The following is an 18,400-nucleotide window of genomic DNA, read 5'->3' as shown; positions in this document are numbered from 1 at the left end:
TTGGCCAAAGCCAAAGATGGAGGCTATCGATCGATGGATATATAAAAGATGCAAATGTGCAGCAATTATGGGACAATGTGGACACACATTGCTGGCCACACCTATATATATATATATATATATATATATATATATATATATATATATATATATATATATATATATATATATATATATATATATATATATATATCGCCTAGCAGAACAAAATTTCATATTGGATACATATCCCTATCATCCACAATTCATAAGAAAAGAATTTCATCCTTCTTTCAGTTATCTTTTTTGTCCCTTTTCTATTCTTTGTCTAGTAAAAAGTATACAAGTGCCGCAACTAGTAAAGTGCAGTATCATGACTTACCTTATACTAGCTCAAAAATATAGAATCATGAAAACAACCCATGTCCACTTCACGATTTGATATAAACAAACAATGAACTCCAATGCTCAAAATTGAATTAATTAAGACAATATGGCCTATTTTATTGAATTATATTTGTTTTGCGGCTAATTAAAGTATGGTAGTTTATACTTTAGACTTATAGCAATCTTTGAATCATAGCATCACAATATAATGTGTGTGTATGCAAAAAAAGCATAGTGCTGAAAACACAAAAGTGGAGAAAACTTGTGTAACAATTCATCGCAAATCACAAGCCGACAGAGAAGCAGCACAATCAACAAAAAAAGTGGAGCATATGCATCATCAGGTTTAGCAGTGTTATTCCGCAAAAAGGGTTGAAAATATTTGATTTGGTAACGTGGTTGCAACGATCTTGGAGCATCCCACACGCTCTAATATATTGTTTTGAGCATGGAGTTTGAACGAGGGGTGTCCTTTGTTTGATTCGTGTAGGAGATTCTAAGATATCCCGACAAATTAAAGGATTTCAATACACTTGTTTTATTTAAGGCAAATTTTAACTTGTGCCCTCAAGGACACATGTTAAGGAATTATAGAAATATGCGTATTAAAAGTCATGCAGTCAACTTCTTAAAAGTTAAATTATCATGTTTTTCAATGCAAAGTTGCTCATTTTAGGTTCCTTAACATGTACCCTCAGGACACAAGTTAACATTTTCCTATTTAATATTTGATGATAAAATGTACTTTTTGTACTTTATTCCAATTGAAATATGATTAAGACCTCCATATTTCAAAGGAAAATTTCAGCATTTTTTCCCTATAAATATCAAAAAAATTATTTATAGTCCTTTAAAATAACTCACTTTTACAGGAAAAATCACACTTTTTATTCACAATAAAAAAATTCATCAACATTTTTAATCTTTCTAAAATTTTCCATTAACATTTTAATCCCTAACATGTTGATATACCAACAGGACCAATTAATGAGATTTTTATTAACACTTGATATACCAACATGTTGAAAAATGCATATATAATTTTAAAACCACAATTGAAAAAGAATAGTGATTAATTAATGAGTAGAGTATATAATGTGATGTGAAATCTACTTATGAAATCACAAATAGAAATTCCAAACCAGTAAGACCATGAGAGACTTGGCTCCACAAGCCGTAGTACCAAATCGGTTCCCAATAATACCAAGAAAACAAAAGGTAAGTTTTACTGAAACCTCTTCTACTTTTACGGTATGTGTTGATATGCGATGATGTAGAATTATTAAAAAGACTTGTGAACGAGTGTTTTTAAGATAAGTATTCTAAAAAAATATTTCATCCCTTTCAAAATGAGTGTCGCTTTAGCCAAAAAAATTTGTTTCAAAATGAATGTCACTTTCAGTTTTCAATGCAATAATAACTTTTTCTTTTCAATTGTACCATTCAATTAATACTCTGCACACTACTTCTAAAGTATTACTTTTAAAACTAACCAATAGTTAATAAGGATAATTTCTTAAAATAACCATTCTCTTTCTTTTAAGAGTAATGATATTTTGACATCCATTTGATGACAACTTTGTTGACAACCTTGTTTTTCTCACTTCTTATTGGTCAAAAACAATGGAGAGAGAAAAAGGAAGAGAGAGGATAACAACATTATGTGAGTATGAGAGAGAAAGTTGTTCAAAAATTGTCAAAAAATAGTTGTCAAAATATCATTTCTTTTCTTTTAATCATTGTATTTCTTAATATGAGTGTAAACACCTAAAACGACACTCATTTTAAAACAGAGGGAGTATTCTTTAAAAAAAATCAATTATTTTGATTTTCAATACATTGATTAAACAAATTTTTATAAAACAAAATTACCATTTAAAACCTTTAAAGTCCCAGTGTACTCATTAATGTTTTCCTTAATAAAATACATTTATTTTTTTCGTGTTGATTTGGATGGATGGAGTGTTCATTAAAAAAAAATTACTTAAAATTGGGTTTTGTTAACTTGTATTCTAAAGTTGATGTTAAAGAACTAAAAACTAAAAAAATTGTATTTAAAAAATTAAAAATGTACAACTTTTTAGACAAAATTACTACATGTACTCGGTATTTTAATGTGTTCTAAATGTATAATATCATAACATTTATCTTAACCAATTTGCTTTTCTCTGGTGATGTTGTTTTGCGCTCTTTGGGTGTACTCTTCTTATATTGTGTTTGGAACAGCTGTGGATTTTTAACAAACACACGTTTAGCCAGATCCTACACTTCCTGGTTTCTTTAAATCCACATTAAACTTGGATAGGGAAGGGAGAATATGTTGCCAAAAGCCAATCCAAACACTGCATTAATATTTCAAATTCAACTTTCCTAATACCAATTTCGATGGACTAAGTCTATATTGAGCTGTGTTCGGCTTTAGACATGTGTTTGGAATGAATGATTTAGGCAGAGGCGATGCCCTTCATGGGTTAGGGTGGGCCACGCCCCACCTGGAAAAATTAAAAAATTAACGACTATAGGTCTATTTTGTGAGATTTTATACAGTTTTGTTATGTTTTGGCGGATCCAAATTCTCATAAAGTGGTGTAGTGGTCCACCCAAAAAATTTAGATAATTCGATTATAGGTCTATTTTGCGAGACTTTAAACAATTTATGAACGGTTTTAGTTTTTCGCTGTTTAAAAAGTGGCATATGTGATTTTTTGTGTGTTTATATATTATAATTTATTTTAGTGGTCCACCCGAGCATTTTTTTTTCTTGGCTCTGCCACTGGATGGATTTAGGGGAAAGAGATGGTGAAGACAGAAGAGAGAGCGTATGTTGTTTGGCACACAAAAAAAAAGCAAATAGAGAATAAATTAGCTGAGACTCACGTGACTTTGGTGTCTTCGCTCAAGTGTGAAGAAAATAGAAATCTAACACTTTTTTTCTTCCATCAATGCCCTTTTATTATGAGATTTTTATGTCAAGAATATTTTTGTAATATTGAATATAATCAACACTTTACTTTTCTCTTTTTATTATATTTAAAAATCCATCAAATCTACTATGTTTCTCGTCTCTTTCTAAACTCTGTATTATCAATTTTTCTTTTCACAACTTCTTATTTAAACCAAACACATCATAAATATGACACCACAAATTGATAGTGAAATCGATTCCTTTAGATTAGTTGGTCATTAGCTTAATACCAAGTTTTTGAAAAAACGGTTAAACATTTCATTATAAGATTATAAACAAATAATGTGTATGTGCTTAATATAAAAAATCTATGGTTGTTATGGGAGACTCACTTAAATAGCTAAAGATGAGGTTGTCTGTCGTGTATGCTCTATCGACTAACCAAACCTTCCGTTTAGAGAGATCAACAGCCATATAAATCATGCCTTTATAGGTTTCCCAAATTCAGTCTCCAATTTATTAAAATAACTTCAAAAAATTACAACAACCTAACTTTAAAAAACATTGAAACTTACACACCACCAGTATATCATGGGATGATGTATATCATGGGATGATTCCAAATCTACCAACCATGTCAATTTTTTTCGTTTTCATTAGTGATGATGTATACATACTATACACCAACACTACATATGATGGTATCGGTGCCAATTTGTACCGTTAATAAAGTTATTGATGCAGCTAGCAGCATACTAGCATAGTCGTAGAAGAGAAAGTGTTTTAAAATATTTGAAGTGATTAACCTTTTTGGAGTTTCTCTATGATCTTTAATTACAAATGAGAGGGGTCGGTCGATGTATGATAAAGAGACAAAAACAAAGTACATACTCCCTCCGTCTTTTTTTATAAGCAAAAAACACTAATTCACACTTATTAAGAAAACCAATACTTAGTGATTTGAGGTATAATTTTTTGTGTTCTCCTTGGAATAAGTTTCATGAAAAGATGTAAAAATAATTCTCATTGGTTAAAAATTATGGAGAAAATAAAAAGAGAAACAAATTGAATGCAACATGCATTTAATTTTATATTGGAAAAGATGATTTGTTTGAAAAAACACAATAATAACATAAAAGTTGGTGTTTTTTGCTTATATTTTGATACAAAGAAAATGAGATTTTTTTGCTTATATTTTAGGACGGAGGGAGTATAGAGATCAGGTGATCAGATAGTATAAAGTAAAGTAAAGTAATGAAAGACTAGCTTTGAAGAAGTGGAATTTGTTCTTGATGATAGATCTCCTCATCGCTGAAAAGATACTGCAGGCACCACCATCACAACCCTAGCTAGTCACGTTCTTAAGTACTTTATCTAATTCAAGAAAAGAAACCATACGTACTTTGAAAATAGAAATATCAGATCATAGCCGCAGACTATATCACATAGCTAGATAGCAGCTTTGTTATCGTCATCCAATGACCTTTCTCAGCATTGCAAGCAGGCCTATATCACATTCACATGTATAGCTAGCTAGTACTACTGTGCACTCTACGCATATTCTCGGTCTTCAAAGCAACACCACCGTTTCCATTCCATTCTATACTTACCATCTTTCTTCAAACACTTCAATTTGTAGACATAATTGTTAGGTTGTTATAGGTAATTAGTGTATCTTCGACATCACAATAGATACGTCAGAATCATGTTTTTTTTACAAGTCATCAGAATCATGTTGATCCACTGTAATTTAATTTTACAGAAGATATACTCCATCCGGTCACTATTATAAGCAAATTTCAACTTTTTAGGTTCGTTCAATAAATGATGTATGTAGTCTACAATATAGACCACATACATCATTTATTGAATGAATCTAAAAAGTTGAAATTTGCTTATAATAGTGACCGGAGGGAGTAAAGTGCAATTTTTAAAAAAATTTATAGTAAATCATCGTGATTCCGATATCCTCACTGTGATACTAAATATAGGCTAAATATTACTATTACTCAAAATCAATATTATCTTGAAATGAAGGTCTCCCATGCTGTGATTCAATAAAAACAAGAGAAACAAAGTATACAAGTATATATACTTTGAATTGAGACACATTTTTTTGGTTTTATTTTTTTTGAAGCAAAATATCAATAAAATCTTTTATTTTCACAAAACTTGCTTCAATTCAGCCATAGTATCATTTGTGATTAAGGACACCTAATGTCTTTTCTCTGTTTTTTATTATAAACTTGGTCTGACAAATTATTAGTAGAATGTTTGTATTACTTTTTGGTAAATGTCTCTACAATTAATACTTGATGAAATAATCGAAGAAACAAACAAATTTATGTTCTTTAATTAAAAATTTAACATAGATCTTCAAAAGAAGTCATTGATACACTTGAAACGAACCACTCATTTTTTTTGGTACAAGAACATAGTATTCCCTCCGTCCCGCAATACTTGACCATTTCACACAGATTAAAAAAAGTGTAAAGATGAAAGAAAGAGAATGATATTTTTACTGAATTGCTCTTATTACTATTATTTTTAAACCTTCACTTTTTTAAGTAATGATTACTTTCTTTGTTCCACTACAAACTATAAGGGGTAAACTTGTCAAATTAAGCTTAAAAATTTGAGAAGTTCAAGTATTGTGGAACAATTTTTTTCTTCAAATAGGTCAAATATTGCGGGACGGATGGAGTAATATTTAAAGGATTATCAAAGTGGATCTTATAATCAAAGGCAGAGGAAGTAATTAACGAACTTATACTTACGAGGTGAGTGATTTATTTTTTATATCAAAAATCATTTCTCTTGTAAAATGCAGGGTCACCACAATAACCAAACCTCCAAAATATGCCAAACACATTCTCAATAAAATCCCATAAGAATTAAGAAGTTTAGCAGAGAGAACTTAGTGAAAATCATCACTAATCATCGGTCAACACAATCTCAGCAATTTAATTTGACCACATTCAATAGAAATAAATGAGCTGCTGCAATTTCAGACACAATGTGTCCACCAGATAAAACCAGCATATACATTATGATGTTCATTCTTTCTTCATAAAAACATATACTCCTCATTTCTGCACAAATAAAGGCCTATTCTAAATGTTGATAGAGAAAGCCTAACCAACATTAACCCATTTCTTTAGTTTCCTTTTCTTTGAAAACATGCTTCAGCTTTAGAGCATCTCCAATGGGGGGTCCTTACTTAACAAGGACCACTCCCCGTTAAGGACCCTCCATTGGAGGAAGAAAAAATGAGTTCCCGTTAAGGAACGGGCAACTATATAAGGACCTTCTCTCTCCTGGGTAACTAACGGGTCCCACGTTTAAAAAAGTAATAAAATGTGTACTACTTGGTCCCATTTGCATAAAGGAGTAATAAAATGTGTACTACATGGTCCCACTTGTAAAAAGGAGTAATAGATAAATTATTTTTGTTTAATGATATAAAGATAGTGGGACATATTTAAGTATTTTTTATTGGAGTCCTTATTAGTGTATTACCATTGGAGTCATTGAGTCCTTAATAGCTACTTTTATTAAAAAATTATAAATAAGTGATGTGTCACGTGGGGTCCATTTAAGGAGTCCTTGTTAAGGAACTACCATTGTGGATGCTCTTAGTTACCACTTCGTCAAAAACACATTAATTAATTAATTATATAAACTCACGCAAAGTAGAATAAATCGATTAACACTAATACATGATGAACAACACAACGAATGATATATCAATGAAAATAAACTAACCTAGCTAGCTAGCTAGCTAAATAACTACCATACTAAGCTAGTCTTGTTAATTTCTGTTCACAAACTAAACAAAGCGAATTATAATATTAATTAATAATTAAACAGATAACAATACTAATTAAAACAAAAGAACCAGCATAAGAGAAGATTAGGCAACATGGTTTTTGAAACAAGAAAGAAACGAAAATGTGAATGATGATATCAGTAAGGTGGTGGTGGTCTAGCAGACGGAGCCCAAATCACATCAGACGACGGCAAATGGCAGTTGTACATCGACATGCCACACGACTCGCCACCACCACCACCCTGACCTTGTCCACTATCCACCGCACCGGAAACATTCTGCGAGTTTCCATCACCACCACCGCCAGACACCGAGTTTCCACCTTCATCTTCCTCCAACGGAAGCCTATGATACGACGGATTATTAAACGAAGAAGCTAGCACAAACACCGTCCCTGCAGCTATCAAATTTCCAGCAACAATTCCTCCAACAATCTGTCCTTGCGGTCCAGCAAGCGAGATCGAGAAGTTACTCGGAATCGCCGGAGAAACACCGTGTTGTTGAGGAACAAAAGTGGCAGTTATAGAAAGAATATCAAAACGGCCGTGAAAAGTAACGGTGGTTCCTGGTGTAGTTGAAGGTTGACGAAGAGTAACATTAGCAACAGTTCCTGAACCAGTTAAAACACATAAACCAATATTCTTGCGACGACTAAACTCTGAAATAGCTTCAACAACATCGTTTCCACCACAAACTTCTAGAATAAAAGGACTCATCACAGTTTCTGGATCCCTTGTGATGATAATAGGTGGTTTTGGTTTGTTTTTTGAGCCAGGTGGACGTCCTCTCGGCCGTCTTGAAACCTCGATAGTTGCACCGTCGCCGGAGGAGTTAGGTTTCTGAGCGGTAGCACCACCGCCGCTGTTGTTGTTGTGGTTGTCATCTTCACCGATTGGTTGACATTCATGTTGAGAAAGTTGAAAAGGGTGAAATGGGGATTGTGATTGTGATTGATGAAGCTTTGAGAATAGTAAAGAAGGTGGTGGTGTTTCATTTCCTCCTTTGTTGGGATTTGAAGAATGTTGCTCTACGTATTCTCCTTTCATTACAAAATCAATTTTCTTTGTTTATTGATCCCAAGGGTTTGTTTGGATTTTAAAAGGATAATATATTGTAAGTGATAGTAGTAGTTGCAATAAAATATAATAGAGGGTTTGAGAAGAATAGAGAGAAGAGAGAAAATAGTGTATTGGTGAGGCAAGGCAAAGAGTGTGAAGAGGTGTTTTTGGATTTGGTTTATAGAATCTGAGAATTTGCCTTTATTTATTATTAAAAAATAAAAAGAAAAGAAAATATGGAAAGAGAAAGTGGTGGGTGAATTGGAAATTAAGTAAACAAGACTAATGGCGCCGCTGGTAACAAAGTGGGTCCACATGGTTACATATGAGACAGAAAAAGATGGATATATATGAGTTGAAGGTTCTTGCAAATTGGGTATAATTGGTTGGATAAATCTATCACCGCCTTTGTTTTTTTTTTTTTTTTTTCTTCTTGGTGCTGAGAGGTAGAATTTTGGTCGTTAAATTGATAAGGATGCTTTTAATGGGTCTATATTTGGACTATGGGGGATGGATGGATAGTATTTTCATCGTGGTTTTTCTATTTTGTACCCTTCTACTAATGAATTCAAATATTTTGGTTGGGTTGTTTGTTTTGTTTTGACATTTTGATCTTCCTCATTGCTTCCTACAACAGCTGACATTCTTTTTTGTTTTGCCATTGGAAATTCAAAACATTATCATTTCGTTTATGTCAAATGGTCATGGGTTTTTATCATTGTGTTTATCTAATGGAAATTTAGTTTTTCTACCATCATAAAGTTGAACTACAAATATGTCAACTTTGTGTTTGGGTTTGATTTATCAAAGTTGAAATTAGACTGTTTAGTCTTGGCATATAATTATATGACCATTGGTTTTGATCTATGAAGCCCGGATACTCCAAAATGGTGCCGTACCCGTGTCGGATACGTATCGGATACCGATACTCCGCGGATACTCCGGATACCGTATCCCAGAAGTATCGGAATTAATTATTTTAATTTAAAATATATATTTTATCGGATACTTAAAAGATACTCGACGGATACACACAGATACTTATAAGATACTTCACACAGACGTATCCAAAAAAATGAAGTGTATAAAAATGAGATTGTGTTGTGAAAATTTAAGATACGAATCACTATAATTACTTTTCAATTAACAAATTAAATATTATGATTTTGGTTGATGAAAGTAACGAGAGAGGGGAGATTTAATCAATCAACATTAAACAAACTTTGTTTTGAGTTCTTTTATTGATACATTTGTTGATATCCTAACATATGAATGAAAATAGAATATGATTTATACAAAAACTTTACATTTTTTATTTTGATCATATGTATTTTTTTTTTTTTGTAAATTGTAACTTTTATGATTATATAGTATGAGTAATCAATGTTTTTTTTAAGTATTTTACACGCATATAAATTTTAATATAAATATTTTGTTAACGTATCTTAGCCGTATCGTATCCTAAATTTTAAAAATTTCGCGTATTCGCGTACCCGTATCGTATCGTACCCGTATCGCACTACGTATCCGGGCTTCATAGGTTTTGATATTATTGCGTTTCGTGATTTTGTCAAGCAATAGATAAAAGAGAAATGCTAACAACACTCTCTTTTGAGCATTCTCTCTAGCACTCACTTTTTTATTGGGTGAAATTAATATAGGACCTACACTTTTGAAATGGAACCCACATAAAGTGGTGGGACATACATTGATTTCACCCAATAAAAGAGTGAGTGCTAGAGAGAGTGCTCAAAAGAGAGTGTTGCTAGCATTCCTCTAAATAAAATCACATGTTAACAAAGTGTCTAACATTATTTTTTTTTTAGGGAAAAGTGTCTAAGAGTGTTCTTTCATAAACAAAAACAAAAAGTGCTTAAAAATGTGTTTGGATTAGGGAATTGAAAATTTTAAACAATTCAAATAATTCATCTTATTTTTTTATCTAAATATGGTTTTTGATAGAACATTATGACGTCATTTGATCCATGTAGCCGATCTCACTTAGTGAGATAAGGCTTGGTTGTTGCAGACTAAACAAAATTTCATTCTTAACATATTTTAGCTACTTTTATAAATGTAAAAGTTTTGGGTCAAATTTGAAATTTAAAAAACAAGGACCAACTCACAATTTTTGAAAACTTTAGGGGCAAGTTTTCAGATTTTAGGTGTCAATTTGCGTTTTTTTATTTGCCCCAATTTGAAAATTTGGAAACTATTGGAAAAACTTGCAAAGTTTTAAAAATTATAAGAATCAATATAAAGAAGAAATTTTAAATTCCTAGATTTTAGGTGTCATATTTAAAAAAATTTAAATTTAGTTTGGACAAAATACTTCATTTCTTTCATTGTGAAAATTCTCCAAATTACACTACAAAAAATCTGGAGAATTCTGGAGGTTTTATTATGGCGGTCCCCCTTAACCGCCGCTATAATCGGTACATTCTGGCGGTTTTAGTAGACGCCACTATTCACGAGATATTACGGCAGTTTTAGCCGCCGAAATAGGCAATATTATTTTTAACTATTTAGATTGTATACTACGGCAGTTTCAACCTCCGTTTTTTACAATATTTTTTAAGAGATTGGCGCACTTATAATTTTAATTTCCATGCCGTTAACCGCAGCACCATCGATTTATCTACAGTCAGATAGCAACGACAATAACGCTTCAGATTTGTTTGCTAATCATAATCTTCTTTGGACCTCTCTCTTGCCGGTTTGTTTTTCTATCTCCTTCTAGGGTTTTTGTTTTTAGTTTATGAAATATTAGGTTTGATTTGATTTTATAATGTTTGATTTTTGTAATAGGTGGGTTCCTCAGCTTGAATTACCAAAACCATTAACCTCTTTATCTTTCTAAGCAGGTAAAAGCTTGAATATTTTTATTAATTGTGTATTGATGAAAATGGGTTTTAGTGTAAGTTGTATCTGTTGATTTGGTTAATGGAATGAGAGGGAACATCATTTTAATTTTTGATTTTTGTTAGAATGGTGATAGTGTCCTGAGCACTATGGTGGTTATGATTTGTGAGATTGGGTTGCAGCTGCAGCGCATCTCACGTGCGATATACTTGTTGTTATGAGAATGTGTTGTATCGTACCTTTTAGTAATTTAAGTTTGATATTTAACATCTATGAAGCACAAACACTAACATGAGATATGACACCAACACATGAACATTAGTAATAATTTGAGAAAATGGAATTATTGATTGCAACCTCATCTGTTGGTGTCGTATTTGTGTCAACACGAACATGTGTCATACATTGGGCACCCCTTCAATCCTGAGGCATGATGTCTACATAGTTTGAAATTCGATTAATGAGCCAATTTATTCATTTTTTCAGTTTAATGAAGGGCCTCAATTTCTATTTGTGAAGAAGTACAAGACATACACATCCTGGTGAGGTATAAATTTCACATTGACATTCTGAAAACTGGATGCATTTGATGTTTATTTAAAGTTGAATGAAAGTTAACATTGTTAACTTAATCTGTCCTGCATTTGTTTTGGATATTTTACTGAGATTTTTGTTCAATAATATGCTTTTAACTTGTTCTTTTATTGGCTTCACTTGAATGGTTTTGTTTTTTTGCTGAATCTATCATTCTGTATTGAGTTAATGTTAATTATATGTGAACATGATTAGACAATTGCTACAGAATTCCAAAAAGTGGATACTTGCCAGAGTCAAGGCAGTAAGAAATTTGCTTAATTTCATAGGTTCAAAATTTGTTTGATTGATCCTCTTTTTCTTTGTTTATGTGCTGGAACACTATAAAACTGAAGCACTGAACGAACATAGTGTTTTTGGTTTATACCTACATTGATGTGTGCTTAGAAGATTTTTGGCTTATCCTTTAATTTGAATATTCATTTAGAAAGGCTATAATAATGAATATATTGCAGGTGTGACTAATAACTAACTACTAGAGAAGGCTCATAAAAAGTGATTTTTGCTACCATCTCTTTAGATAAATGGTTGCTTCTATGATATCGTGATGCACAGGTTTTGGTTAATGCTAAACTTTGTAAATTTTACCAATCCTTACACTACAAAAAAACAGAAGATTTCCGGCGGTTTTATTATGGCAGTTGTTTGCTTCAGTTTAATTTTCTGTTTGCTTAGTACTCCCTCATCTCATGTAATGATTCACTTCATATTTGTCATTAAATGATTAGTTGGAATGATAAATAGGAATGCTTGCATTAGTATGCTTTTTTTGTGATATGCTTTTATAAGGTAGTTAAATATGCTTGACTTATCTAGGTACTCTGATTTCTTGTCTTATCTCTTGAATCTTGTAAGTGGTATATTTTTTCTTTTACTAAAAGTCATCCTTGTTTCTTAACCTTAAAAGTTTTAGGAGCGTATAAGTCTTTATGAGCAATGTCATGTACTGATGGCAGTTCCTGTTCTGGTTTAGTAGTTGGTGTTTTTCTGTTCTTCATATAGTTTTGTTTTTCAGTTATGTATTACAATATATGTAGTTTTGTTTCAGTACTTTGGGAGAGTTACTGATAGAAAGACAAGTGATCAATGGGGGATTGTTTTTGAAACTCAGGTTCCTCTTTTGCTTCCTCTTTTAATGCTTTTTTTTATCAAGTTCTATTGTTTTGTGACTTAGCATTATGTGAACCTTATTTGATCTACGTGTACGTGTGTGTGCATGTATCAGAGAAGTTCAAGAACAGCATAACTTTAAGGAGATAAGGAGGACCATACATATGTAGAAGATATCAGAGATAAACTCTACAACATAATTGAAGAGCTTAAGTTTAGTTTATAAACATTCATGGTTGCTGGACTATGTTACACATTGTAATATTACAATTTATGTACAAAAATTATTTATATTAGTATTAATAATTGTTATTAAGATGTGTCATTCAGATATATTTTTTTGTTAAAAAAGTGACTATTACGGCGGTTCAAACTGCCATTATGTGCAGGATTTTTTTTCTTAAAAAATGGGCATTACGGCAGTTGAAACTGCCACTATGTTCAATTTTTTTTTGCTGAAAAAGTGTATATTGTGGCGGTTAAAACCGCCGGTTTAACCAAACGCGTATTACAACAGTTTGCATGGCGGTCCTTCTTAAACCGCCGCTTTAAACTTTGTGGCAGACAAAATTTCGGCAGTTTTGAAACCGCCAGAAATGTACATAGCGGCGGCTAAAACCGCCGGAACATCCAAATTTTAGCCGCCGGAAAATACACATTTTTTTGTAGTGTTAATTATACAAACAATAAAATTTATCTAAAAAAATTTGAATTTCCTAAAAAAAATTACATTAACTAAAAAAACTCTCTCATCCCAAATTCATACACACTCTACATTATTTAAGAAATCCATAATAGAATTATTATCATAGAAATTTAAGTCAGACTTTTGACAAAATAATAATAACATCGTTTATTTGTATAAAAGTCACTTTTTTTAACCCCTTAAACCTGCACTTAGACATTTGATAACATGTCCCAGTGAGCTTAGCTCAATTGGTATGAACAATACATAAAATATGCAAGGTCCGGAGTTCAAAACCTGACCAAAAAAAAAGACATTTGATAACATTCTTCGTGAATAAAAGCTTTGAATAAGCCACACGTCGACACAAAGTTTACCAAAAATAATTAAATAGTATTTTGGATCGTATGACCTTGGATCGTATGACCGTATTAAATGTGTAAATCCCTAACTACAAGAAGTTTCCACGGTTTAAGCTTTATTTGACAAACAATTTTGAGTTTACAACGGAAAGTTTATGTCTTATAAGTTTGCATGACGAAAACATATATATTTTGGCAACAAATTTTTCTCAAGTAGTAGTAACTATTTTTACTTATATCTTTTTTTTAGGGAATTTTTACTTATATCTTTTTCAAATATTATTCAAGTAGTGGTTCAATTTATATTTTTTCTCCCCTTATAATTTCCCCCTAGGTATCTTATTGAAAAATAAATAAATTACCCCATATGTTCCTTTTTACGTATGATTTTTTGACTTTTTACACACATAAAAGCAACCGATAAATTTTGAAACTTTTGTTACCATTCACTACTAGAAAAACGCGATTTAGAGACGGATTTTAGGGAGGGAAGACAATCCCTCACTAATAGGGACGGATTTAGGGACGGATTTTTGTATTTTCCACAAAACATGAGTTGCCAAGCATTAGTAACGGAAATGTTTAAATACCCGTCACAAAAATTCCGTCACAAAAATTCCGTGACTAAATCCCTCACTAAATTCTTTAACTGTATGTTTGTGACGGAATTTGGCATGGACTTTATCCCTCTCTAATGGATCCCTCACTAAAACCCTCACTAATATCACTTACATAACTCTATCCAAGGCATCCCTCACTAAAACCCTCACTACTATCAAAACTGAATTATTTCCCCCTCAATTCTTTTCACGTTTTGGTTTTTCCCTCCTCTCTACTAAAATATCCCCCCTCTTTTTTTTTTTTTTGGCTCACAAACACCCTAAAATAATTATCCAACAAAATTTCATACTCAAACCCAAGAACTCAATATTCACAAACCCTAAATTAACCAAAAAAATTTCCCAAACACTCAACCACTCTTCAGATAAAAAAATTTCCCAATTCACGTCAAATCTAAACCAAAGCTCTTCTCAATCCAAAAATGAATCGCTCCAAAGTTCCAAATCTGAACCAAATCTATCGATCCCAAACAGCAAGCTCTTCTCAAAAACTAATCGCAAGCTCTCTTCTTCTCAGAATCGCACACACCTTCACGGAATCGCTGTCATCTTCACGGAATCGCATTCATCTTCACGAAATCGCAAAAGCTCTTCTCAGTCCCAAAATCGGTTAGTTTCAGATTCTTTTGTCAAGGTTTCAATTTTAAATTTCTTCCCATTCTCATCTTTACTAATTTATGTGTTTAATTTGTAGATTCTTCTGAATTTGATGTTGAATTTCTCCTCACTGTGCTCATGCTCTCACAATACAGATCTTCACTGAATCTCACTCCCAAAAGTGAATCTTCTTCCTTCTCCCGAAATCCTTTCTCAAATCTTCAGTGAATCTCAGAATCACGGTAACCACTCTCTCAATCTCAGAATTTATTTGTTATTTATTTTTATTTTATTTTTATTTTTTTCAGAGTTTTTTTCTTCAGTGAAATTGATGTTTGTGATACTGATGTTGTTTTAATTTATATATATTAACTGTGATTTTCATCATGGCCTTACTTGAAGTGACACTTGGATTTTGGGTTCGAATTTTGTTGATATGTGATATGGTGTTGATACAATTTAGAGCAGGGTGTTGTCCCTGATATAGGTCATTTAATTTTAAGAAATCGTCAAATTTGTACTTGGTTAAGCTTTTATGACTTTAAACTTAGTTATAAAGATACGACTTGTTGCTTTAACTTTGATAGCATTTTGATATTTATTTGAATTTATTTACACTCAAAACAGAACATACAGCGCATAAAAATGTATGTATTGTACATTATGTATGAAAACTGCTTCAGTTTTTGTATATTTGAATAACACAACTCGTTTTCTATTGTGTTGACTAATTAGCTAGTAATCTTTATGGATTAGTTATTATTAGCACTGACCCTCTTGCTTTTTTTTGGCTTTGCAGAGTCAGAAACTTCCTTTGAATTTTCTATAACCCTTCCATGTAACTTCTTTGTAAATATCATTGACAAAGATTACTTGCTATTCATTTTTAGACAAACACAAGTGAAAAACCAAATAATATATATTTTGACAAAGAAGAATATCGAGAGCAGCATCAGTATTGATTAGTGTACATTTTCCAACTTCCACCTCTTGATGAAATGAGTTATGTTTTGTATGTACACCTGTTATTTCCCTAAAAAATCAACAACTTTTGATATAGCCACTTTAAGTAGGTCACTGTGCTCTTTTAGAGAATGAACTAATCTGTTTTTTTTTGGTGTATGCAACTTTTGATATATGCCCACTTTTTGATGGGGCATGGGAGTTTTTTTTGGTGCAAACAAGCTGCTGGTTTTTGGCTGTTCTGTTGCTTTTGGTGGATTCTATCTGACCTTAACAGCACCTTCTGCTGTTCTTCTGTGCTGAGGTACCTGCGCAGCTGCTTTGTAATTGTAGTTTGGCCTGCTGTCCCAGCCTTTTATGTTTGTTCCCTTGGTAGTTTTCTGTTTTTGCATTTGGTAGGATAAGAAGTACTCATACCGACATGATAAGAAGCTTTTCTTACAAATAACCATTGAACTTTCTTCTGACATCTGTGTTATATGTTTTAGATATGTCCAGATTTTGATGTGTTAATCAAATATATGTTTTTTTATATGTATATATAGATGGCATGAAATGTTACTATGACGGGTGGAGGAAGAGGTACTGGTATAGGTATCAGTAGAGGTAGGAGAGTTGGGGGTACCACACTCATCTGGGAGAGGTATGGCTGCCACTACTCCATCACACTCTATTGTTGGGCAAGCAACAAATCCTTCCACATCTCATACAACAACAAACACACATAAAAGGATGTTGCTGTAAGGAGAGTTCTCACTACAACATTCTCCTTTTCCTCTCTTTATATTAGTCTATCTCAAATCCACCTTCCAACAAGGTAGCGATGGAGAAAACATTGCTCTTGAAGCTACTCACTCTTTTAGCTTATTTACTATGTTTTGTTACCTTATCAACATCATCATCATCAGCTACAGTGAAACATATAAATGCATCCAAGCTGAAGATGTTTGTTGATGACCTTCCTAATATGCCCAAAGTATATGGCTACAAGGTTGTAGATGGCGTTCCCAAATCAAAGTGTCTCAAGATTGGCATGTTCAAGAAGAAATGGGTATGTTGCTGTTTTTGTTTAATTTCCTCATTACATGCGAATATCCTCTTATTTTGTTGTCTTTATTGTACCATTCCAAATTCATTCTTTACTTGTTTCGATAGGACTATACCACAGTTCTTGAATTTCAGGAGCTAGATAACTTTCTTTCTTATCTTGAAGTTGTGTGTGATAAACTATCTCTAGATAAAATATCCTCAAAATCAAAGGATATTGCTGTAAGTTAATACTTCATGACCTTATTGAACTTGATGAATATTTAGTATTTAGTCTATTGTTAAGAACTGATGCTATTTCTAATTGTTTTAATAGATCTGCACTGAAATAATTGTTCATTTATGCTAGTTGTTGGGAACTAGTTATACACTGATGTTATTTTTATGGAGGTTCTACACTGATGCTAAATGTTAAGCACATATGTAGCAGTCTGCAAGTGTATGTTTAATCAATTAGCTTAAAAGATATTAAGAAATAATATAAATGTACCTATGACTTAGACTGAGCACTGACATTTCAATTCTTTTTTTTTTTATTCCATACCAATCCTAACTCCACTTGATGCTTCAGTTTTTGTAATATAGGCAAGCAGTGAACACAGTATAATAATGTTGCTTGTGGGAAAAATAATGAATTGTCTTGACAAGAAGATATATCAGAATGTTAGTTTGTTTTTGTTGACTGAATGAAGTATGAAATTATTACTTGTTAGTAAAATATTATTATTTTGCAGGATGAGTTTGAAAAAAGGATTATTGAGAGGGATTCACATGAGGAGGCACTAGGGGATGATGTTTCTAGACATGAAAGTGACAACATTATCTTCTTAGATGTTGTTGGAGGAGTAAATAAGAAGGGTCGTATATATGGTTTGGGCCCGGAAGCTGGGAAATATAAGCCATTTAGATCTTCCATATCTGATGGCATCTTACATTCTGAATTTGAACAAATGAGGGCTGAAAACACATCACTTAAAGAGAAATTGAAGGCTCATGAGAAGTTGATTCGTGCATCGCGGGAGCAAATGACTAAATTGATGGAAATGATTTCTCAAGGTCATCTACACCCACCTCTACCTCCATCTACTTGATATATAGATATATAGTATGTATAACATATGGTTATTTTGATAGCTTGGTTGCAAACTTAGTTAATGTGCTACTTCTAGTACCATTAAAAATGTTTATGCGTTTCTTATGAAACTTATTTTGAGAGTTTCCTTATGACTCATGTATTTTGAGAGTTGAACAATGGTTGTAAACTTATTAAGTTTCCTCATGACTTTTATGGTGATGGGTATGAAGACAATTTATCAATTGTTTTTTATTGTATATTTATAATTTTCAACAAGTTTAATATAGTAAATATATTTACAATACTAATATAATTAATTAATGAAAT

At 32.1% G+C, this 18,400-nt stretch overlaps 2 protein-coding genes across 6 annotated transcripts; one reads left to right on the top strand and one right to left on the bottom strand.

Moving 5' to 3' along the window:
- Nucleotides 1-6,964: 6,964 nt before the first annotated feature.
- On the bottom strand, nucleotides 6,965-8,311 carry LOC146941991 (Putative AT-hook DNA-binding family protein). The gene has a single exon (XM_085755947.1). It carries the CDS (start codon nucleotides 8,144-8,146, stop codon nucleotides 7,238-7,240), a length of 909 nt encoding a protein of 302 aa, XP_085612073.1. The 5' UTR covers nucleotides 8,147-8,311; the 3' UTR covers nucleotides 6,965-7,237.
- A 5,905-nt stretch (nucleotides 8,312-14,216) lies between these two features.
- LOC146941990 (uncharacterized) lies at nucleotides 14,217-18,330 on the top strand. Of its 5 annotated transcripts, none has more exons than XM_085755946.1 (6): nucleotides 14,624-15,000; nucleotides 15,086-16,255; nucleotides 16,497-16,768; nucleotides 16,860-17,002; nucleotides 17,107-17,220; nucleotides 17,733-18,330. In XM_085755946.1, exons 4-6 carry the CDS (start codon nucleotides 16,895-16,897, stop codon nucleotides 18,087-18,089), a joined length of 579 nt encoding a protein of 192 aa, XP_085612072.1. In that variant the 5' UTR covers nucleotides 14,624-15,000; nucleotides 15,086-16,255; nucleotides 16,497-16,768; nucleotides 16,860-16,894; the 3' UTR covers nucleotides 18,090-18,330. The 5 variants fall into 5 exon arrangements, with proteins under 5 accessions (XP_085612071.1, XP_085612072.1, XP_085612069.1 ...); XM_085755943.1 differs by having other exon boundaries at nucleotides 14,643-15,000; nucleotides 15,144-15,230; nucleotides 15,788-16,255; nucleotides 16,497-17,002; XM_085755942.1 differs by having other exon boundaries at nucleotides 14,698-15,000; nucleotides 15,086-15,230; nucleotides 15,788-16,255; nucleotides 16,497-17,002.
- Nucleotides 18,331-18,400: the final 70 nt, after the last annotated feature.

The sequence above is a fragment of the Medicago sativa genome, chromosome 3, assembly GCF_051527215.1.
Source record: "Medicago sativa cultivar Bolivia chromosome 3, Bolivia_mono, whole genome shotgun sequence".
NCBI lineage: Eukaryota > Viridiplantae > Streptophyta > Magnoliopsida > Fabales > Fabaceae > Medicago > Medicago sativa.
Note: the sequence above shows the minus strand (reverse complement) of the source record. Positions and strands in the feature narration are given on the sequence as shown.